This window comes from Mobula birostris, chromosome 20 (genome assembly GCF_030028105.1).
Source record: "Mobula birostris isolate sMobBir1 chromosome 20, sMobBir1.hap1, whole genome shotgun sequence".
Taxonomy (NCBI): domain Eukaryota; kingdom Metazoa; phylum Chordata; class Chondrichthyes; order Myliobatiformes; family Myliobatidae; genus Mobula; species Mobula birostris.
Window position 1 is genome coordinate 30,139,317 of NC_092389.1, and position 23,764 is coordinate 30,163,080.

Consider the following 23,764-nt stretch of genomic DNA (forward strand, 5'->3'; position numbering starts at 1 on the left):
CTGACCTGCCTGACCTGGTGTTTCCCAACCTTTTTTTTTGCCCTAAAGCACTTACATACATGCCAGTGCCCTCCTGAAGCACCTTCATACTTCCCACACCCCTCTTAGGCACAATATACTTACTGGTGTCCCTGTAGTGTAAAAGCATGTCGACCATATACTACCATGAAAAAAATGATTCTGCTTTAAGTTTTTATTTGTCTTTAAACCTAGCTTACACAGTACCTATGCACTGTACAGCAGCTTCAATATCAATGTGATCCTTGAGCTTGATGGTTTTTAGCAAGAGTTGAAATATCTGGTTCAAGTTAGGACAGCAAAAACTTTAAGTCCCCATGCATAACAATGCCCAAGTGGTTTCTACTTTTTTGCGGGTATGTGGTTTACTGCACTGAAGCCTCTTTCAACAAGGTAGGAGGATGAAAATGCAATGAAGAGCAGTTTGGCTCTTCTCCAAAGACTAGGAAACTTCATGTGACAGTGTAGTCACATACCACAAAAGCCAACATTTTTGAAAAGCATTTTTTTTCTTCTTCATTTCGATAATTTCTTCTTCATTTTGATAATTTCTTCTTCCAAGCTCTCTTCCTGTCTTTCCACCTTGCAAAGAAATGGGTTAATTACCCAATCCGGAATTTCCAGATCATTTCAATCCTTGAATCAATTCTGAAAATCCTTCTTCAGTGACTGCAGGTGCAAGCAGTACTCTTGTAAATCACCATCTGTGAAAGAGAGTGTCATACTTTCCATGCAGGGAATCTGTGAGAATATTCTTTTCCCACTGTTTTGCTAATGTATTTCCAATTTTCTGAGAAAAGTGGGCACTGCACTTTTTGTCTGGACTAAATTGAAATTCTCATCCTGCAATTTCATATTTAGAATGTTCATTTTGTCATACAGATTGGCTATGCTACATCTCCATGTAAAAGTTCAATCTTGTTTCCCAAGCTCTTGTTGACTTTGAGCAAAAATTCAACCACAGTGTCAAAAAATCAAAGAAATGTTTTAAGTAGCAGCATTTTGACAGCAAACGCATTTCAGTGTGAAGAAGTGAGCATTCGAACTCTTTGTCATTATCTTGGCCTAACTGGTGAAATATTCTGCTATTTAATAGATGAGCTTTAATTTTGTTGATAGCAGATATTAGAAGAGTCATGCTTGAAAAAAGTCGGCGGCTGAGGTTTTTGGCTGCACGATGTTGACAATTAATTACACAATGGATTGCAAAAAGACTTGGAATTTCTTTTTTCATAAATGCACTAAACCAGCATGGCAACCTATCATATATTGTGCTCCATCTGTTGCACAAGAAATTGTGTTCCTAATTGGAATACTTTCATCCTCAATATACGTTTTGAAATTGTTGTAGGTTGATTCTCTGTTGATATTTGGTTTTAACTTTTTACAAAAAAGAATCTCTTTGAACACCTCAAGAGGAATATTCGGGGTTGGCAGGTTCACTGATTGACCCGACTTCACCATTTGGTTCCAGCGAGCGCTGTATCTTTGTGTGACCCGTTTTCCGTAGATATGTAGAGAAAGTTGAGAGGGTGTTCTTGACAACTGTTAAATTACATGAATTTGTTTCGTACCACGAGTTAAGGGGAACTGTTGGACACCCTAGTTGCTAATTTACTCATCCCCAGTATTGTCTGTTTAGTTGATAAGGTTGGATGAGATTGCTGAGTTTCAAACACATTGTGACAACGAGTGCTCACCGCCTCTAGAGCTATGGTTCTTCCTGTGTTCCAGTTTCTTATCCTTTTTGTTTGGAAGTGCCTGCTCTACTAACGGTCGGTCAGGTCTCGTGCCTCAAGTTAGGGTGCCGTTTACTGCTCCCCCCCCCCCCCCCCCAAGAATCTTGAGTGCCCCTGGCGACTTCTGTTGATGAGGCAAAAACTGGCAGTGTGGTTCATAGAAGGAAGAGTTTAAATTACAGATAACTAGTTAGTAGAGCTGGGTTGCAAAGTAGCAAGTGTAATTTTATCCAATGAAGTATGAAGATGTGCATTCTGGGAGATAAATAAGGCAGTATTAAGTAAATAAGAGAATATTGAATGGTGCAGAGGAGCCAAAAGTGTATGGAGGACACATCAGCAGAATCTAAAGATGGGCGAGCAGATGGTTAAAAAGGTTTTTCTTTGTTGTCCGAAGTATAGAGTATAAGCACAGGGAGGTTATGCTGGAAAACTATACAATGCTAGTTGGGTCACAATTTGGGTATTGTCTGCAGTTTGGGGCACTACATTTTGGGAAAGGTGTGATTGCACTGGCTAAGGTGCAGAGGAGATTTAAAAGATGTTGTCAGAACTGGAAATTGTGGATATGAAGAAAGATTGATTGGCTGGGATTACTTTTGGAACAGAGGCTGTGAGAAGATCTCAGTGTAAAATCATGAAGAGTCTGAGTCCACTGTTTCATGTGCCAAGGGGTCTGGATTTAATGTGATTCAGTAGTATGGAGAGGGGAGAATAATTGTCATCCAGAATGTATCAGGAATCTGGAACTCCTTGTATAAGAGGTGGTTGAGGCAGAAAGAAATTGGATGTGTTCTTGAGTTCTTGTGATCTGGAGGCTTGGGGAGTTAATGCTTGAAAGGTGGCATCAGTTGGACAGCTTTTATTATACAATGGTCTGAATGGCTTGTGTTGTAAATTTTCTATGAATCTTGCGTGAATCGAGATTTTCACAAAAATACAACTTTATAACTGACAACAGTCTTGAAGTACAGGTACGTTCACTGTCAGAGTTATAGAGTTACACTGCAAACTGACCCTCTGGTCCACTAATTCCATACTGACCAGAAACTAGTCATTTCATTACAGTAATTCCACATTAACCCCATTTTCTTCTCCTGGCATTCCCATCAGTTCCCCTCATTCCTACCACTCACCCGCACATGCAGGACGGTATACAGTGATCAAATAATAGAAACACAGAAAACCTACAGCACATTACAGGCCCTTCAGCCCATAGCCCTCTATTTTTCTAAGCTCCATGTACCTATCCAAAAGTCTCTTAAAAGACCCTATTGTATCCACTTCCACCACCGCCGCCGGCAGCCCATTCCATGCAATCACCACTCTGTGCGTAAAAAAACTTACCCCTAACATCTCTGTACCTATTTCCACGCAATTTAAAACTGTGCCCTCTCGTGTTAGTCATTTCAGCCCTGGGAAAAAGCCTCTGACTATCCACACAATCAATGCCTCTCATCATCTTATACACCTCTATCAGTTCACCTCTCATTCTCCATTGCTCCAAGGAGAAAAGGCCAAGTTCACTCAGCCTATTCTCATAAGGCATGCTCCTCAATCCTGGCAACTTCCTTGTAAATCTCATCTGCACCCATTCTATGGTTTCCACATCCTTCCAGTAGTGAGGCGACCAGAACTGAGCACAGTACTCCAAGTGGGATCTGACCAGGGTCCTATATAGCTGCAACATTACCTTTCAGCTCCTAAGCTCAATCCCATGGTTGATGAAGGCCAATGCACCGTATGCCTTCTTAACCAGAGTCAACCTGCGCAGCTTTGAGCGTCCTATGGACTCAGACCCCAAGATCCTTCTGATCCTCCACACTGCCAAGAGTCTTACCATTAATACTATATTCTGCCATCATATTTGACCTACCAAAATGAATCACCTCACACTTATCTGGGTTGAACTCCATCTGCCACTCCTCAGCCCAGTTTTGCATCCTATCAATGTCCCGCTGTAGCCTCCACACTATCCACAACACCTCCAGCCTTTGTGTCATTAGCAAATTTACTAACCCATCCCTCCACTTCTTCATCCAGGTCATTTATAAAAATCACGAAAAGTAGGGGTTCCAGAACAGATCCCTAAGGCACATCACTGGTCACCGACCTCCATGCAGAATATGACCCATCTACAACCACCCTTTGCTTTCTGTGGGCAAGGCAATTCTGGATCCACAAAGCAATGTCCTCTTGGATCCCATGCCTCCTTACTTTCTTGATAAGCCTTGCATGGAGTACCTTATCAAGTGCCTTGCTGAAATCAATATACACAGCATCTACTGCTCTACCTTCATCAGTGTGTTTAGTCACATCCTCAAAAAATTCAATCAGACTCATAAGGCATGACCTGCCTTTGACAAAGCCGTGCTGACTATTCCTAATCATATTATGCCTCTCCAAATGTTCATAAATCCTGCCTCTCAGGATCTTCTCCATCAATTTACCAACCACTGAAGTAAGACTCACTGGTCTATCATTTCCTGGGCTATCTACTCCCTTTCTTGAATAAGGGAACAACATCCGCAACCCTCTAGTCCTTCGGAACCTCTCCCGTCCCCATTGAAGATGCAAAGATCATCGCCGGAGGCTCAGCAATCTACTCGCTTGCCTCCCACAGTAGCCTGGGGTACATCTTGTCCTGTCCTGGTGACTTATCCAACTTGATGCTTTCCAAAAGCTCCAGCATATCCTCTTTCTTAATATCTATATGCTCAAGCTTTTCAGTCCGTTGTAAATCATCCTTACAATCGCCAAGATCTTTTTCCGTAATGAATACTGAAGCAAAGTATTCATTAAGTACCTCTGCTGTCTCCACCAGTTCCATACACACTTTTCAACTGTCAAACTTGATTGGTCCTATTCTCTCATGTCTTATCCTCTTGCTCTTCACGTACTTGTAGAATGCCTTGGGGTTTTCCTTAATTCTGCCCGCCAAGGCCTTCTCATGCCCCCTTCTGGCTCTCCTAATTTCATTCTTAGGCTCCTTCCTGCTAGCCTTATAATCTTCTAGATCTCTATCATTACCTAGTTCTTTGAACCTTTCGTAAGCTTTTCTTCTTGACTAGATTTTCAACAGCCTTTGTACACCACGGTTTCTGTACCTTACCATCCTTTCTATGTCTTATTGGAATGTACCTATGCAGAACTCCACATAAATATCCCCTGAACATTTGCCACATTTCTTCTGTAAATTTCCTTGAGAACATCTTTTCCCAATTTATGCTTCCAAGTTCCTGCCTGATAGACTCATATTTCCCCTTACTCCAATTAAACGTTTTCCTAACTTGTCTGTTCCTATCCCTCTCCAATGCGATTGTAAAGGAGATTGTGATCACTATCTCCAAAATGCTCTCCCACTGAGAGATCTGATATCTGTCCAGGTTCATTTCCCAATACCAGATCAAGTACTACCTCTTGTAGGCATATCTACATATTGTGTCAAGAAACCTTCTTGAACACACCTAACAAACTCCACCCCACCTAAACCCCTTGCTCTCGGGAGATGCCAATCAATATTTGGGAAATTAAAATCTCCCACCATGACAACCCTGTTATTATTACATCTTTCCAAAATCTGTCTCCCTATCTACTCCTCGATGTCCCTGTTACTACTGGGTGATCTATATAAAAAAAATCAACCATATCACCTATCATTGGGATGTGGGCGATAGCAGGAAGACATGGGGAAACTTGCCTGGTATGGAGACCATGCAAACTCCACACAAACAGCAATGAGGTTAGAAGCAAACCAGTGGTTGTGAGGCAGCAGCCTCTACAAGCTGCAGTACTGAACACCGCTGGAATTGAAGCTAAGTTCAACACTCTACATTTTGGATTGCCTGTGTGGTTTCACTGAATATCATGGGAACTTCATTGGAAATGGATGAATGGAACAGCAGAAATTAATTTTCCCTTATCTCTTTTGTCTTTTAGATAGTTCTAAGATCATGCAGTATCTGTTAATTTTTGCAAGTCTGATTACAATGGTGATCCTCTTCAACATGACACTGAAGTCAAATCTTCCGTAAGTCTCTCTCAGAGCTTCCTTGGATTACATCTGCCCTCAGACAGGCTGAGAACTGAAGCACGTCAGCCCTACCAGCTGAAGTTGAGGGAATGGACTGAAGAAACTGTGATTGTTCTCAGAACAGAAGACTCTAAGGGGAGATTAAATCAAGCTTTTCATACAAACGTTGTACTTGGGAAGGGTTTTGGTGGAGAGAGTTTTCAAAACTGAATTCAATGATAGTGGATCAAGAGGCGAGATGTGTTTGTTATTCAGAGATTTATGATTGATTGCTGGAAGTATATTAGTAATAATTTACGTATATTAAGAGGGTAAATGGTTGGAAAGAAATATACAGTATGTGTGGGTAGAGGCAAAGAATGCTCCAAGTAACTCAGTCTTTCAAAGAACTGCAACAAGCAGAATGGTCTGAATGGGATAGATAATTCTATGAAGATATGGCATTGGAGTATGTCCATGACATGCTCTGCTCTGACCAGCACAGATGATGGAAACCTCTGTCAGATTTTAACAAAATACCTGCAATCTGTCATTTTAGAGTTTGTAATGAGAAAGGAAGTAATTGCCATCCCTGTCAATGTTTTATGTTTTGCTTCTGATTTTGTTACAATCTCTTTCAAAAAAAAAGAACAGTGAGTGAAAGTTGGTCATTAGACCTCATGAGCTCGCTCCACTATCCAATTAGATCATGGCTGATCTGATCTTGTCCTCCGTTCCATTTTCTTGCCCAATCTTCGTAATTCTTAACTTCCTGATTGATCAAAGACCTGCTTTTGCTCTTGGATATAAACAATGATGATACCTCCAAGCCTCCCTGGGATAGAGAATTCTAATGATTCACAATCCTCCCAGAGGAAAGCAATCCTATTTCACCCTCACTCCAACCCACTCAGCATCTACCCTGCCAAACTGGTGTGTATCAATTTAATCATCCAAACTTTAAAGTATTTGTGATCATTGTTCTAATAATGCAAGTTCTGGATAACAAGAATCACCCTCATAAAACTTCCTCCCACGAAAGTAAGATCATACGAATAAGATCAAAACCACAGCAGGCTCATATTTCATGCTCCATCCCATTGCGATAAAAGTTAATGTTACATTTGCCTTCCTAATTACTGGGTGAATCTGTTGACTAATCTCCTGCGTTCCATCTCCATGGATACCGATGCCCTTCCATACAGCAGCATTCTGCAGTCTTTCACTATTTAAATTGATAAAATCATTTCAGCAAATATTCTCCAGCCCACCCCAATTCAATCATACTCTGTGCATTAATATTTGCTCATTAACCTGTCTATATCAAAGTTCAAAGTAAATTTATTGTCAAAGATCATATGTCACTAGATACTAACCTGAGATTTATTTTATTGCCAGCCTTCACAGTAGAACAACAAAGTACAATAGAATCAATGGAAAAACTACACACAAAGGCTGACAAATAACGAATGTGCAAAAGAAGACAAACTATGCAAGTAGGGAAAAAATAATAGTAATAATAAATAAGTAAATAAATTAGACTGAGAACATGAGTTGTAGAGTCCTTGAAAGTGAGTCCATAGGTTGTGGAATCAGTTCAGTGTTGAGGTGAGTGAAGTTATTCACACTGGTTCAGAAGCCTGATGTTTGTGGGTTAATAACTTCCTGAATCTGGTGTTGTGGGACCTAAGGCTCCTGTACCTCCTCCCTGATGGCAGCAGCAAGACAAGAACATGGCCTGGATAGTGGGGGTCCTTGATGATGGATGCTGCTTCCTTGTAGATGTGCTGAGTGGTGGGGAGGGCTTTTCCTCTGATGGACTGGACTCTATCCATCACTTTTTTGTAGGCTTTTCTGTTCTTAGGCATGGGTGTCTCCCTTCCAGGCCATGATGTGTCCAATTGGGATATAATCCATCGTGCATCTATAGAAGTTTGTCAAAGTTTTAGTTGACATTGTGAACCTGCACTGCTGTGCATTCTTTGTGATGGTACTGATGTGCTGGTCCCGGGACAGATCCTCTGAAATGATAATGCCAACAAATTTAAAGTTACCTCCAATCCCCTAATGAGGACTTTTCACAGGCTCTTTTCATGGACCTTTCATAGGCTCTTCTTTTTCTTTGTGCTCACATCTTGCTACCTACTGTTGAATCATAAGACATAGGAGCAGAATTAAGCCATTTGGCTCATCAAGCCTGTTCCATTGTTCCATCATGGCTGATTTACTTTCCCTCTCAATGCCATTCTCCTGCTTTCTCCCTATAACCTTCAACACCCTTACTAATCAAGAACCTATCAACCTCCACTTTAAATAAACCCAATGACTCAGCCTCCATAGCCATCGGTGGCAAAGAATTCTGCAGGTTGAAGAAATTCCTCCTCATCCCTGTTCTGAAGGGATATCCTTCTATTCTAATCTTGTCCACTATTGGAGACATACACTCCATACCCACTTGATCAAAGCCTTTCAATATCGTCAGTAAACCTGATGATAATACAATTGATCCCATCATTCAGTAATGTAGATTGCAAATGGCTGCGGCTTAGCCTGATCCCTGTAGCAACACATAGTTACATTTGTTATCTGAAATTAACCCATTTACCCGGACACTGTTTTTCTTAAGTTAGCCAAACTTCAATTTATTTGAGTATAGTACATCCAATGCCATGAGTTTTGTGTAGTAACTTTTACATGGTACCTTTTTGAATAGCTTGGTAATCCAAATTAGTTGCACAGTAATTTTCCAGACATTGATCTTAAAAATCATTAAGAATGGATTCACACATTTTCCCAATGACAGATTTCTATGTAGCCGACCAATAATTTACTACTTTCTGCCTCCCTCCTTTCTTGAATAGAAATGCTACATTTGTAGCCTTCCAGTTCCCCTTCTGGAGTCGAAGTAATTGGAATGTCATCATCCAGGCACACCCCATCTCTGCAGCTACTTTTATTATGAACTTTTCATCCAGAACATTTTGTTCAGGGGACTTATCATTCTGGCATCCCATTGATTTGCTGGCACTATTTGCCTCGCTCCACCCTCTCTTTGCCTCCAGTTTTTGACCAGTAGTTAGGTTCTTCTAGAATGAGACAAAATGTTGGCTCAACATCTTTACTAATTTTGTATTTCCAAGTATTAATTCCTGGTCTTTTTTTCTAATAACCACCATTTACATTAACTGTTCTCTTTCTTTTTATATACTTATAATATGCCTGCTTTATGTGTCTTGCACGTTAACTGTCATTAGATGTTACGTATCATGACAACAACCTTTCATTCAATGTTGTCAACAAAACAAAAGAGCTGAACAATAACTTCAGGAAGGGGGTGGTGAACATGCTCCTGTCTAGATCAATAGTGATAGGGTAGAGGGAGAGCTTCAAGTTCCCAGGTGAGAACATAGAACAGTACAGTTCGGCCCACTATGTTGTGCTTTTAACCTACTTCAAGATCAATCTAACTCTTCCCTCCCAAATAGCACTCCAGTTTTCTTTCATCCATGTGCCTATCTAAGAGTCTCTTAAATGTCTCTAACATGTATACCTCTACCACCATCCTTATTTTCCCACAGTCACCTTAAAAATATGCACTCTTGTATTAGCCCTTGCCTCCCTGGAGAAAAAGGTACTGGCTGGTCACTCTATGCCTCTTATCATCTTACCACCTCTATCAACACACCTCTCATCTTACTTCACTTTATTCCCTATTTTTTGTGTACACATTTTACTAGAGTACTGTTCCCTTCTACAACCATTGCCCCTCCTTTCCTTTCTCAATTGTATGGACTAACAGCCTGTCATTGTCCAACCACATTGATGTTTTGGCCAAGAAAGCTCTAGTTGCAATAGTCTCTACTTCTTCAGCAAGCTAAAGAAATTCAGCGCGTTCCTATCAATCCTCACCAATTTTTGATGGACCATAGAAGGCATTCTGACTAGATGCATAATGGCTCTGCATGTAGTCACAAGAAACTGCAGGATTAAGCCTCCCCTCTATGGACTCTGTCCATACTTCTCATTGTTTCTGTAAAATAGCTATTGTAATTAAAGACCCCTCCCATCCTGGACGATCTCTCTACTCCTCTTTCCCATTGGGCAAAAGATGAAAAAGCATGAAAGCACATACCACCAGGCTCAAGGACAGCTTCTATCTAATTGTTATCAGAATTTTGAACTGACCTCTTATACAATAAGATGGCCTCACAATCTACCTTGTTAAAATCTTGCACTTATTCAGTAGCTTTGACACTTTATTCTGCATTGTTATTGATTTACCTTATTCTAGCTCAATGCACTGTGTAATGATTTGATCTTTGTGAACAGTATACAAGCTTTTCATTGTATTTGGTACATGTGACAATAACACTGGACAGCAATTTTTTAAAAAAAAATTGTTGCTTCCTCAAACTTTCTGTGGTTATGATATGCTGCTTGAAGCTGAACACAAATATAACTTCAGACTACTTGTGTCACGTAGGACCTTGGAGAAGCAAGAGATTTACTTTTATTGAATATATTCTTTTTAATTGCATAACACCACTGATGCTATGCCATAGTTCAACTAAACTAAAAATGTTTTGTTGATGATTTTCTTTTGTACTCAGTGTCTGGGGTTTCTCGCTTAAGTATCCAACAATAATCAGCCAGCATTGATAGATACATAGAACATAGAATAGTACAGCACAGTACAGGCCCTTTGGCCCACAATGTTGTGTCGACCCTCAAACCCTGCCTCCCATATAACCCCACACCTTAAATTCCTCCATATACCTGTCTAGTAGTCTCTTAAACTTCACTAGTGTATCTGCCTCCACCACCGACTCAGGCAGTGCATTCCACGCACCAACCACTCTCTGAGTAAAAAACCTTCCTCTAATATCCCCCTTGAACTTCCCACCCCTTACCTTAAAGCCATGTCCTCTTGTATTGAGCAGTGGTGCTCTGGGGAAGAGGCGCTGGCTATCCACTCGATCTATTCCTCTTATTATCTTGTACACCTCTATCATGTCTCCTCTCATCCTCCTTCTCTCCAAAGAGTAAAGCCCTAGCTCCCTTAATCTCTGATCATAATGCATACTCTCTAAACCATGCAGCATCCTGGTAAATCTCCTCTGTACCTTTTCCAATGCTTCCACATCCTTCCTATAGTGAGGCGACCAGAACTGGACACAGTACTCCAAGTGTGGCCTAACCAGAGTTTTATAGAGCTGCATCATTACATCGTGACTCTTAAACTCTATCCCTCGATTTATGAAAGCTAGCACCCCATAAGCTTTCTTATCTACCCTATCCACCTGTGAGGGAACTTTCAGGGATCTGTGGACATGTACCCCCAGATCCCTCTGCTCCTCCACACTACCAAGTATCCTGCCATTTACTTTATACTCTGCCTTGGAGTTTGTCCTTCCAAAGTGTACCACCTCACACTTCTCCAGGTTGAACTCCATCTGCCACTTCTCAGCCCACTTCTGCATCCTATCAATGTCTGTCTGCAATCTTTGACAATCCTCTACACTATCTACAACACCACCAGCCTTTGTGTTGTCTGAAAACTTGCCAACCAACCCTTCTACCTCCACATCCAGGTCATTAATAAAAATCACGAAAAGTAGAGGTCCCAGAACAGATCCTTGTGGGACACCACTAGTCACAATCCTCCAATCTGAATGTACTCCCTCCACCACGACCCTCTGCCTTCTGCAGGCAAGCCAATTCTGAATCCACCTGGCCAAACTTCCCTGGACCTTCTGACTTTCTGAACCTTGTCAAGTACCAATTGCCCTGATACAGTTTTTCCATGACCGCAATGTCCTGGTGAAATCTTTCACCGTGCTCGTCACTGACAGCACCAAGATTTGCAGGGAAGAATTCTGAATGGGAATGCAGAAAATGAATCTTTAGTGACATGTTGCTTTTCATGGTTTTGCATGCTTGAAGCATGTTGCCAACCAGCTGCACATAGTTTGGTGCCCTGTAGTTGCCAAGAAAAGTTTCAACAATACCCTTGAATGCGTTCCATGTGACTTTCTCCAGTCCCACCAGAAGTTCTTCGAATTGCCTATCATTGATGACCTGTCTGATTTATTGATGAACAAAAATGCCTTTCTTAATCTTGGCATCGGTTATTCTAGAAAACGTCTGTCTCAAATATCGAAATCCTTCTCGGAAATTTTTGTGCCTGGTGACAGCAGATTCCATCCTTGCAGTCTTGAACCCAGTAATTCTGCTTTTGCCTTTGACAAACCCAAGTCTCCGACCAGGTCATTTAACAGATTGGGTTATTAGATGAGGCTCACTTGACATAAAGGGTTCACAATCCCACCAGTAACAGTGTCATTTTCCATTCCTGGCTCGTGTATCATGGCATCTTTGCCTGTCTCCTCTAGTCTCCATGTTTCTGGTGGCTTCATGTGACACAGGTCTCATGACTGAAGGGAGATTGGGGTATTCAATGGATTTCCTGTTTAGCAGAGAAACCAGACACACTGGTCAGACAGAAGTAGCAGTCTGTCTCATGATCCTTCTGCTCTCACCATATCATTGGGGCAGTGAACGGCATTGACTTCTGAGAACCTCTGAGCCAAGCTCTAAGATCGGCTGCGTATGTTGCGCAACAAATGTGAGGAGCACTGGCTTTGTCTTGGTTGCCAATTTTACACCCTAAGTAGAGCTTAAAGGCTTTCTTAATAAGTGGAGTCATGTTCCCTCTTGTATACTCGCCACAAATATAACAGGAAGTATCGCAGCTGTTGCAACATTGGTGAGACATCTTGCTACCACAAGTACTCCTGAAAATACAATTTCTTTGTTATAATGAGTACGCACAATAAGCTACGTGCATAGAGCATGCGCATCAACGCGATCGCAAACCGATATACATGTAAACGCAATGCATGGAACAGTGCGCATGATGCTTTTACACCCGCTCTTAAATCTGTCCTGCCATGCAGTATCTGCCCTGACTAAGCATTCCCAGGCAAACTTGGACAAGATAGAAAACTTTTCAGCTTAATTATGGGCAACATTATAATTGACTTGACTTGAATTATGAACTGAAATAAGAAATATAGGCAATTTTTAAAAATGTTGCATTGATAGGGAGATTTCATGGAGATTTTCATGATCAGCAGCCCAAAATCCAAAAGATACACCCGAAGGTATTCAAGAAGCAAAACTTTTGTTGTCCAGTGTAATGGACCAGATTGATCAGATTAGTTTGTTATCATATACACCAGGATGTTAAGAAATTGGTGAAACTCACTGAGTAAATGGTATACATAGTAATAATAAATACAACCATAAATTCAGTGCTGAGCACAAAACAACACAGTATTGCAAACTGAAGAAGTCAAAAAAGAAATCTAAAGTGATGATAACAGAAGAGGTAGAATTAAGGGCTTGAATACGTGGTAGCACCACTGCTAATGTGTGTGAAACAGTTGATTGGTTCAGAAGCCTTCAGCAGAGGGGAAGAAGCTGTTCTTGAATTTGGTCATCGAAGTCTTCAAGCTCCTCAAAGTTAGAAGAGAGAACGTCCAGGGTGGCAGGCATTCTTGCCCGACACTCCTCACCTTCCCGATGCAATGCTCTGTGGAGATGGACCGATGGAAGGAAATGATGTGCCTGTGATGGACTGGGCAGTGTTTAATACTACCTGCAGGTTCTGTCAGTCCAGAGCAAAGCACTTGCCACACCAGGCTGAGATGCAACTCGTCAGGATAACTTTCTATAGCACATCTGTAGAAGCTTGAGAGAATCCTTGTGGGCAAGCTGAATCTTCTCAGATGCCTTAGAAAGTACATGCACTGATGTGCTTTCTTGATCACTGCATCAGTATGGAGAGAGCAGGTGAGGCTGTTGGTAATATAGACACCTAGAATCTTGAAGCTCTCAAACACTTCTGCAGATAATGAGGACAGGGTTGTGTCCACTACCAATCCCCCATCCACCTGTCCAATTCCTTACATCCACACCACGTTCTCACAGTTCCTAATCTTCTGCCCCGCAAACTATTGCTGTAATGTATCGTCAAAATAGTGTACTCTGTGTTTCACTTTGAAACCAAATTTGATTTAATAGTTAGCTAGGAATACACAAGAATACGCCATAAATTTTATTGGAGATATTCTATTTCTCTTGCTGTTATCTGTGGTATTGCTGGTCTATGGCTCTGTGTGGGTCTTTCAAGTTAACTAACAGGCCAATTGTGTATTTTTTTCTCAAGAACACTTGTTAGTGAAACGCTACTGTGACAAGCACATTTTACACTATGTTCTCATTTCTCATTATCCATTGACTTATCTTCCCGGATCTCATATTCATAAGTTGGCCCCAAGCAGAACTTTACATTTTATGGGGGGGACACCAAAAGATCGGGAATATCTACATGTTCTTCTGAAGTCAGTTAACCGTGTGTGGTAGAAACTGGGGTCTGGAGTTTGTCGCAAGAGCAGGAGCCCAAAATATTGGCTCAGTGTTGGCTTGTTTAGACATTGAAAAATTACTTGCAAACTGATATATCTCTGGAAAGGTTCATTGTCAGCAGCTTTAGTGGTACCTGTGTTTTTTGCTATCTGTTGCTGCAGGCATACATCACTAACACTTAAGAAACATAAGAACGTGGAGCAGGAGTCAGCCATCTGTCTCATTGAGCCTGCTCCATTATTCATCAAAATCATGATCTAGCCATGGACCCAGCTGCACCTACCAACCCTTTTACAAAAACCCTTAATTCTCTGCTGTGCAAAAATCTATCTAGCTGCTTTTTAAACATATTTAATGAGGTAGCTTCCACTGCATCCCTGGGCAGAGAATTCCACAGATTCGCTACTTCCTGGGAAAATACCTAGCAAGAATTAAAGAGCTCCCTATCCCTTGGGAGAATTAAAGGGACCTTATTGTAGTCCCTTTATTATGAGAAACACCATCACTTACAGGTTCAATGTATTATAGAGAACTCCAATATTTAATATTTAGACTTCAAGAAAAGCATTTTGCACATGTTGTTAAATGTCTCTTGCCTTGTTTTGATCATTGGTATGAGTTTGGTAAATCCTTAATGTGCTTCTGTGATGCAGCTTATTGCTACCCATTTTTGAGATGGAAGTGCTTCATACTCAATACTGTTGATTTATCCATACTCAATATCCTGTTCCAAATTTCAATATATACTTTTACATAAAAATTCTAAAGCATATAACAGACATTTTCACAACAAGTAATGTTATTCATTAATTAACATTAACACATCAGCAGTTATCCATTTACAAATTTAAAGTAGCTCAGGTGGTTTTAACACAAAGTAGTTACACTTAAAACCTTATAAATGTGCTTTATGGCACTGATGTCCTACATAGAAACAGAGAACATATGTCCTATCACATAACTCCAAGGCATAAACAGCACGGGGTTGATATGCAGTTAAACTTTATCTATACAGTCAGAGCAAACATTCCCAGAATTGGTGCAACAAGAATTAAATAGTCAGGTTCCCTCCACTCTCCTTCATCAAACTTGCATAGGTAAGGTATGGCAGGGATTTTGGGTTTATCTCTAATTCATCAATGCAATCCTTTGACGAAGTAGCTTTCCATTTTCCATTTCTGGTGATTGCAAAGGATATATTTGCTATTTCAGATCTAAACTATTGGACCTTTAAAGTATCCTGAATATCGCTGGCTTTTGTTCTCTAACGCTAATTGACCTCATAGAAGTTGCATTCTATAGTGACAGCTGCCTGTGTGGTAAAGGTAATACGGAGGTCCTCAATTTAGTCCGACTGTCTATGAAGAGATGTCAGTATATTTCCAGCTTGGCATAGTGTGTGGTTTAGATGAAAACTTTGCCACTTACATTCCTGGGTAAGTGTTCCTCTTGCCATTCTGGTTGGTTTTGGGATGCGCAACAGAAGCAGTCCTGGTGAGTCTCCGCAGTTCATGCCTGACATCTGCAGCATATTGGTGAGGAGGTGAAGGTGGAAGGTCAACTGAATTAGATTGAAAGTAGCCAAAAAATGTAGTAGGTACTCAACAGTTCTGGCAATATCTGTGGAACGACAAACAGAATTAACATTATAGATAAGGAAGGGGTGGATAGGACTGAGGCCAGGTTTGCTTGTGAGAGGAGGTACAGGAGATTGTGAGAGAGACTGAAAATGCTTAGATGATAAGAGAAAAATTGGGGAATGTTACAAATAGAAGCAAAATTGGTCAATCCTGGTAGATAAAGTAGGGAATTCAATGTTGAATCCTGAGGACTGAAAGGATCTTGCTGGAAAATGAGATTCTGTTTCTTGATTGTCTGTTGGGTTTTATGTGAGAGGACAAAGCACAAGAAACCATTGGGAGCAGGATGAAGAATTAAAATGGCAGGCAAATGGAAGCATACTGTAACCCCAGCAGACTGGACATGGGTGCTCCATAAAGCACTAATCCAATCCGTGTGTTTAGTTTCTTCACTATAGGGTACACCATGTCATGATCACCAAATACATGGCACCGGAAAAACTGCAAATGAAGTGATGTTTCCCGTGGAAAGGGTTTCTGGGTTCCTGAATGATGGGAGGGAAGTGGTAATAGGTCACGTGCTGCATCTCCCGTGGTGGTATGGGGAAGTGCTGTGAGATGGGGAGTATTGGGGAGAGATGGAAGATAGACTGAAGCCGTTCAAAGTCACCTGATAAGGACCGTTTGGGCAGCAGCATCAGGAAGGACTTTCTACTGCCAGAAAGAGTGGGATTGACGATCAGAGCTGAGAAACAAGATTCCCTTGTTCTCTGTCAAACAGGTTCTCTTGCTTGTGAAAGGGCAGCAGGTTGGCCTATTAAAATTTGTCTTTGTTTAGTTACAGCATGGAAGAAAAGGACTGCAAAATTGGGTATTCTGAAATGTACAGTCAACGTGTTATATTAAAGTAAGTCATCTCTTTATTTTTCCAAAACACTTCTTTCAGTCATTGCTCTGGAGTTTCTTGGTTATATGCTTGAGCTTTAATTTTTTTGCCTTAACTTTTGTTTCAGTTTCACAAGAAACACAGAGTTATTCTTAAGTTTAAATGATGTTTGGTGGAAGGAGAAAAGCAATCCCATCAATGAATTACCATATGGAATTAAAGGCACTGGTGAGAAGTCTTTCAACATCTTATTCCCTTTAATCATGGTTGAATAAATTGTCCGAGGGTGGGCTGACGGTGAGTGTTAGGGTGAGACGAGGAGGGAGAAGTGGTTGGACATATGAACACTCTGAGTATTTTACTCCTCCTGGTCTGTGTTCAGACATTACTCAATTCATTTCTCATGACAGCTTTCACTCTTTGATGTCCAGAATACTGAGTTCACTATTTCCACTTGAGAGCCCCTTCCCTGCCCCATGTGAAGAAATGGTGGGCAGAGAAGGGATTATTATTTCAAAATATGGCCAATAGATATTTGCAGGTGTATTTTGCAGGTCTAATGCTAGATGCGCTCAAAAAGATCTTAAGAGTCTTACAGACCAGACACCACATTGATACAGATCATTGTGCTCCTATCTGTACTAATTCAATTTTCCAGCACTTTGTCCATAGCCTTCTCTGCCCTGGCAATTCAGTGTTCATCCAGGTGTTTTAATGCTGTGACAATGCTTGCCTTGACCACCCCCTCAGATAGTTCCAACCACAATCTGTGGGGGAAAGAAATCATTCTCAAATCCCCTTTAAACATGTTTTTCCTTGTGCAAAGCCTATTCCCTCTAGGTGTAGACACCTTTGCTGTGGGAAAATGTTTCTCACTGTCTACCCTATTTATACCCCTCTTAATTTTGAATAACTTTATCAGATCCTCCCTCTCTGCCTCCCTCACTCTGAGGAAAAACAAACCAAGCCTATCCAATCTCTCCTTGTTATTAAAACATACTATTTCAGGTAACAACATCTTGGAGAATGTCCTCTATGTCCTCGTCAATGCAATGGCATCCTATCTGTAGTGCAGCAGACACAGCTGTACACAGTACTGTTGTGTACATCTGTGGTTGCTACACTACAGGAGGGGCAAAGCTGTGGCTTAGCTAAGGTTTTAAATAGTCGTATCACAACTTCCCTGCACTTATATTCTGTGCCCTGCTAATGAAAGCAGGTATCCCATATATCTTGTTCATCAGCTTATCTACTTGTCCTGCCATCTTCAGGCTTGTATACAAAAGCCCCTTTGTTTCTCAAAACTCCCCAAGGTCCTACTATTCAATGTGTATGCCCTGCCCATATTTTCCCCTCCCAGGATTAAATTTCTTCTGCTTTGCTTTCCCATCTAACCATCTCATCAGAATTGAAATATCATCTCTAAGCTATCAGCAGCTGTAGCAATTTTCACCTACATATGCCATCCCTGCTAGCACCTGTGTGGATCTGGGTCTGACATAGCCTGCAGACCTCTAGGCAGCACATGGATCTGCAAATGGGCTCACCAGGAGACTCTCTTGTACAGTCGAGGTGGGAGCTAGTCTGTGAAACCAACATGTATGGAGCACTGACTGAAGCATATTTTGTGCAACCTTCTCAATGGGGCTCGTACACCATCTTGGCTTGTTAGCTAACTCAGCTAACAGCCATGTGACTCAGCAGTGAGAAGGCTGTCTTTCATAAGCAATACACATCTAGGGTCAACCAAAGAAGAATGTTGGGAATTCCGATTAAGTGAACCTCGATTTGAGCGAATGCTGTGTAAATACTGCCCATACACTGTTATTGGTAGCCTAGAAATGACAGATCATACACCAGCATAAAATTAAAAAGAAAGTATAATTACCAATTCTCAACTTTATCAAACAGTTAACAGGGAATGAAAAAGAAAGATAAAAGGACCCATTGCAATTAAACTGGTCTAAATGTGCACATAAACATTGGAGCTCGTTTCTCACATAGCTGGGTGTATTGTTTTACTCACAGCGCTGAATTCTCATCACCAACCAGAGGTAGAACTTCCCTTCTTGGAACCCTCCGCCTTGCAAAACACACCTAGCCAAAGGGTCTCTGTGTTTGAATGGGATCCTCCAGGTATCTTCTCTCCGCACCTCCTGCCAAAAGACCCCAAACCAGACTACTGCCCTTCAGGAATATCTTTCTGCTCAGTTCTCTAGAGCCTTTTCTCATATCCCACAATCCTCATTGACTGACACAACATTCCCAAGTTGGGCAACGTGGCTCCTTATCTTTAGCTGAAGCCAAAACACTCTTACCAGCAGGACACACTGCTTTTACAGAAAACTGCTAAAATAAAATACCTCACAACATAGCAGTAGAAATTTTAACCAGGGCATTACATTTGTTTTGTGCATTAATCTTCCTGTCATTTCTTGGCATAGTATTCACATTATTCCGTTTCGAAATACATTATTTATTTATTTTTACAATGATTAATACAGAATTATCTGCATTTTGGAATAGCTCAACATCAGATACTAAGATAAGATGATATCTCTTTTGCGTGGCTGTAAGGGATTGGGTGGTATTATATATAAATTGGGCTAGGGTTGAAGGGCACTCCATCATAATAGTCCCATCTGTATTGTACTGGAGCAGAATATGTGTCTAAAATAAATCTGTCAACATTCATTATTTCGTTTTGTCTGACTAAGCCACAATTAGACTGGTATTAAAATACAATTGCAAAGACGGGGTGAAAGTCTTGTGCATTAGCAATATGGTTTCCAGTAGATGCTCCTGCAGAATAAATGTTCCTAAGCTTGCTGCTACAAGTGAAATCCCAGTTGAGTAGTTGGCCTGGGACAAGATGTGACACTACTGGATTAGATGAGCTGCTTGTTCTGAGTCTAGAATGGAAGCGGTCCGTTACAGTAGCAGAGGGAGCTTCACTTTGAATTGAACTGTTGTATTAACTTGGGAGTTCAGAATCAGGTTTGAGGTTACTGGCATATGTCGTGAAATTTGTTGTTTTGGTGCAATATGTGATAATAAAAAAGCTATAAATTACTATATTTATAAAAAATTGAGTAAGTAGTGCAAAGAGAGAGGGAAAAATGGTGAGGTACTTGGGTTCATTGTCCGTTCAGGAATCTGATGGCAGAGGGGGCACATCCTGGGTGATGGGGTCCTAAATGTTGGATGCCACCATTCTGAGGCATTGTCGTTTGAAGAGTCCTCGATGCTGGGGAAGGTAGTGCCCATGATGGAGTTGGCTATGTTTGCAAGAAGTATTGTGAACAAAGCGGATGAGTTTAGAGTGTGGGTCAGTACTTGGAGCTATGATGTGGTGGCCATTACAGAGACTTGGATGGCTCAGGGGCAGGAACGGTTACTTCGAGTGCCGGGTTTCAGATGTTTCAGAAAGGACAGGGAGGGAGGCAAAAGAGGTGGGGGCGTGGCACTTGATCAGAGATAGTGTCACGGCTGCAGAAAAGGTGGACATCATGGAGGGATTGTCTATGGAGTCTCTGTGGGTGGAGGTTAGGAACAGGAAGGGGTCAATAACTCTACTGGGTGTTTTTTATAGGCTGCCCAATAGTAACAGGGATATCGAGGAGCAGATAGGGAAACAGATCCTGGAAAGGTGTAATAACAGTGTTGTCATGGTGGGAGATTTTAATTTCCCAAATATCGATTGGCATCTCCCTAGAGCAAGGGGTTTAGATGGGGTGGAGTTTGTTAGGTTTGTTCAGGAAGGTTTCTTGACACAATATGTAGATAAGCCTACAACAGGAGAGACTGTACCTGATTTGGTATTGGGAAATAAACCTGGTTTCAGGTGTCAAATCTCACAGTGGGAGAGCATTTTGGAGATAGTGATTATAATTTTATCTCCTTTACAATAGCATTGGAGAGATAGGAACAGCCAAGTTCGAAAAGTGTTTAGTTGGAGTAAGGGGAATTATGAGGCTATCAGGCAGGAAGCTTAAATTGGGAACAGATGTTTTCAGGGAAAAGTACGGAAGAAATGTGGCAAATGTTCAGGGGATATTTATGTGGCGTTCTGCATAGGTACGTTCCAATGAGACAGGGAAGTTATGGTAGGGTACAGGAACCGTGGTGTACAAAGTCTGTAATAAATCTAGTCAAGAAAAGAAAAGCTTACAAAAGGTTTTGAGAGCTAGGTAATGTTAGATGTCTAGAAGATTATAAGGCTAACAGGAAGGAGCTTAAAAAGGAAATTAGGAGAGCCAGAAGGGGCCATGAGAAGGCCTTGGCGGGCAGGATTAAGGAAAACCCCAAGGCATTCTACAATTATGTGAAGAGCAAGAGGATAAGACGTGAAAGAATAGGACCTATCAAGTGTGGCAGTGGGTAAGTGTGTATGGAATCGGAGGAAGTAGCAGAGGTACTTAATGAGTACTTTACTTCAGTATTCACTATGGAAAAGGATCTTGGTGATTGTAGTCGCAAACACGAGGAATTCTGCAGATGCTGGAAATTCAAGCAACACACATCAAAGTTGCTGGTGAACGCAGCAGGCCAGGCAGCATCTCTAGGAAGAGGTACAGTCAACGTTTCGGGCCGAGACCCTTCGTCAGGACTAACTAAAGGAGGAGCTAGTAAGAGATTTGAGAGGGGGAGGGGGAGATCCAAAATGATAGGAGAAGACAAGAGGGGGAGGGATGGAGCCAAGAGCTGGACAGGTGATTGGCAAAAGGGATATGAGAGGATCATGGGACAGGAGGTCCGGGAAGAAAGAAATGGGGGAGGGGGGGAAACCCAGAGGATGGGCAGGGGGTATAGTCAGAGGGACAGAGGGAGAAAAAGGAGAGAGAGAGAGAGAGAAACAATGTGTGTATATAAGTAAATAACGGATCGGGTACGAGGGGGAGGTGGGGCATTAGCGGAAGTTGGAGAAGTCAATGTTCATGCCATCAGGTTGGAGTTACCCAGACGGAATATAAGGTGTTGTTCCTCCAACCTGAGTGTGGCTTCATCTTTACAGTAGAGGAGGCCGTGGATAGACATATCAGAATGGGAATGGGATGTGGAATTAAAATGTGTGGCCACTGGGAGATCCTGCTTTCTCTGGCGGACAGAGCGTAAGTGAATTAAAATGTGTGGCCACTGGGAGATCCTGCTTTCTTATATTGGCGAGACCTGACCACTGATCTCCCTCCCTCGTAAGCGGAACAAGTGCTACACATGCCCTTACACTTCCTCCCTTACCACCATTCATGGCCCCAGACAGTCCTTCCAGGTGAGGCAACACTTCACCTGTGAGTCGGCTGGGGTGATATACTGTGTCCGATGCTCCTGATGTGGCCTTCTATATATTGGAGAGACCCGACGCAGACTGGGAGATCATTTTGCTGAACACCTACGCTCCGTCCGCCAGAGAAAGCAGGATCTCCCAGTGGCCACACATTTTAATTCCACATCCCATTCCTATTCTGATATGTCTATCCACGGCCTCCTCTACTGTAAAGATGAAGCCACACTCAGGTTGGAGGAACAACACCTTATATTCCGTCTGGGTAGCCTCCAACCTGATGGCATGAACATCGACTTCTCTAACTTCCGCTAATGCCCCACCTCCCCCTCGTACCCCATCTGTTATTTATTTTTATACACACATTGTTTCTCTCTCTCTCTCTTTTTTCTCCCCCTGTCCCTCTGACTATACCCCTTGCCCACCCTCTGGGTTCCCCCCCGTCTTTCTCCCCGGACCTCCTGTCCCATGATCCTCTTGTGTCCCTTTTGCCAATCACCTGTCCAGCTCTTGGCTCTATCCCTCCCCCTCCTGTCTTCTCCTATCATTTTGGATCTCCCCTCCCCCTCCCACTTTCAAATCTATTACTATCTCTTCCTTCAGTTAGTCCTGACGAAGGGTCTCGGCCTGAAACGTCAACTGTACCGCTTCCTAGAGATGCTGCCTGGCCTGCTGCGTTCACCAGCAACTTTGATGTGTGTTGGTGATTGTTGTGATGACTTGCAGCGGACTGAAAAGCTTGAGCATGTAGATATTAATGAGCATGTAAAACTAAAACCACAAGGCTACTAAACAGCTTCCTCCCACAGGCAGTCAGACTGCTAAATAGCTGCTCTACCTGACTCTGCTTTGGACACTTTTAACTTGCACTGGACACTTATAACTGATTTAACAGACATGTGGCTGTTGTATTTTCCTATTTATTGTTATGTTTATTATTTAGTGTTGCGTTTGTTATGTTATGATTGCACTGCTCCTGAGAAACGCTGTCTCATTCTGCCCTGCAGAGCTGATGTACGGTTAGAATGACAATAAAGTTTTTGAATCTTGAATCTTGAATATTAAGAAAGAGGATATGCTGGAGCTTTTGGAAAGCATCAAGTTGGATAAGTCACCAGGACTGGACAAGGTGTACCCCAGGCTACTGTGGAAGGCGAGGGAGGAGATTGCTGAGCCTCTGGCGATGATCTTTGCATCTTCAATAAGGACGAGAGAGGTTCCGAAGGACTGGAGGGTTGCGGATGTTGTTCCCTTATTCAAGAAAGGGAGTAGGTAACCCAGGAAATGATAGACCAATGAGTCTTACTTCAGTGGTTCGTAAGCTGATGGAGAAGATCCTGAGAGACAGGATTTATGAACATTTGGAGAGGTATAATATGATTAGGAATAGTCAGCATGGCTTTGTCAAAGGCAGTTCATGCCTTACGAGCCTGATTGAATTTTTTGAGGATGTGACTAAACACATTGATGAAGGAAGAGCAGTAGATGTAGTGTATATGGATTTCAGCAAGGCATTTGATAAGGTACCCCATGCAAGGCTTATTGAGAAAGTAAGGAGGCATGGGATCCAAGGGGACATTGCTTTGTGGATCCAGAACTGGCTTACCCACAGAAGGCAAAGAGTGGTTGTAGACAAGTCATATTCTGCATGGAGGTTGGTGACCAGTGGTGAGAGATCTGTTCTGGGAGCCTTACTCTTTGTGATTTTTATAAATGACCTAGATGAGGACGTGGAGGGATGGGTTAGTAAGTTTGCTGATGACACAAAGGTTGGAGGTGTTGTGGATAGTGTGGAGGGCTGTCAGAGGTTACAGCGGG

At 41.9% G+C, this 23,764-nt stretch overlaps 1 protein-coding gene across 8 annotated transcripts in view; it reads left to right on the forward strand.

Annotated features, from left to right (window-relative positions):
* st3gal4 (ST3 beta-galactoside alpha-2,3-sialyltransferase 4) overlaps positions 1-23,764 on the forward strand; it is a 131,835-nt gene that overhangs the window by 62,869 nt on the left and 45,202 nt on the right. For 7 of the 8 annotated variants that reach the window (XM_072238427.1, XM_072238433.1, XM_072238432.1 and 4 more), the window contains 3 exons: positions 5,697-5,787; positions 16,618-16,686; positions 16,793-16,893. In XM_072238427.1, coding sequence (XP_072094528.1) covers positions 5,697-5,787; positions 16,618-16,686; positions 16,793-16,893 — 261 coding nt within the window. The remainder of the gene's footprint in view (positions 1-5,696; positions 5,788-16,617; positions 16,687-16,792; positions 16,894-23,764) is intronic. The other variant, XM_072238431.1, reaches the window with a different exon arrangement.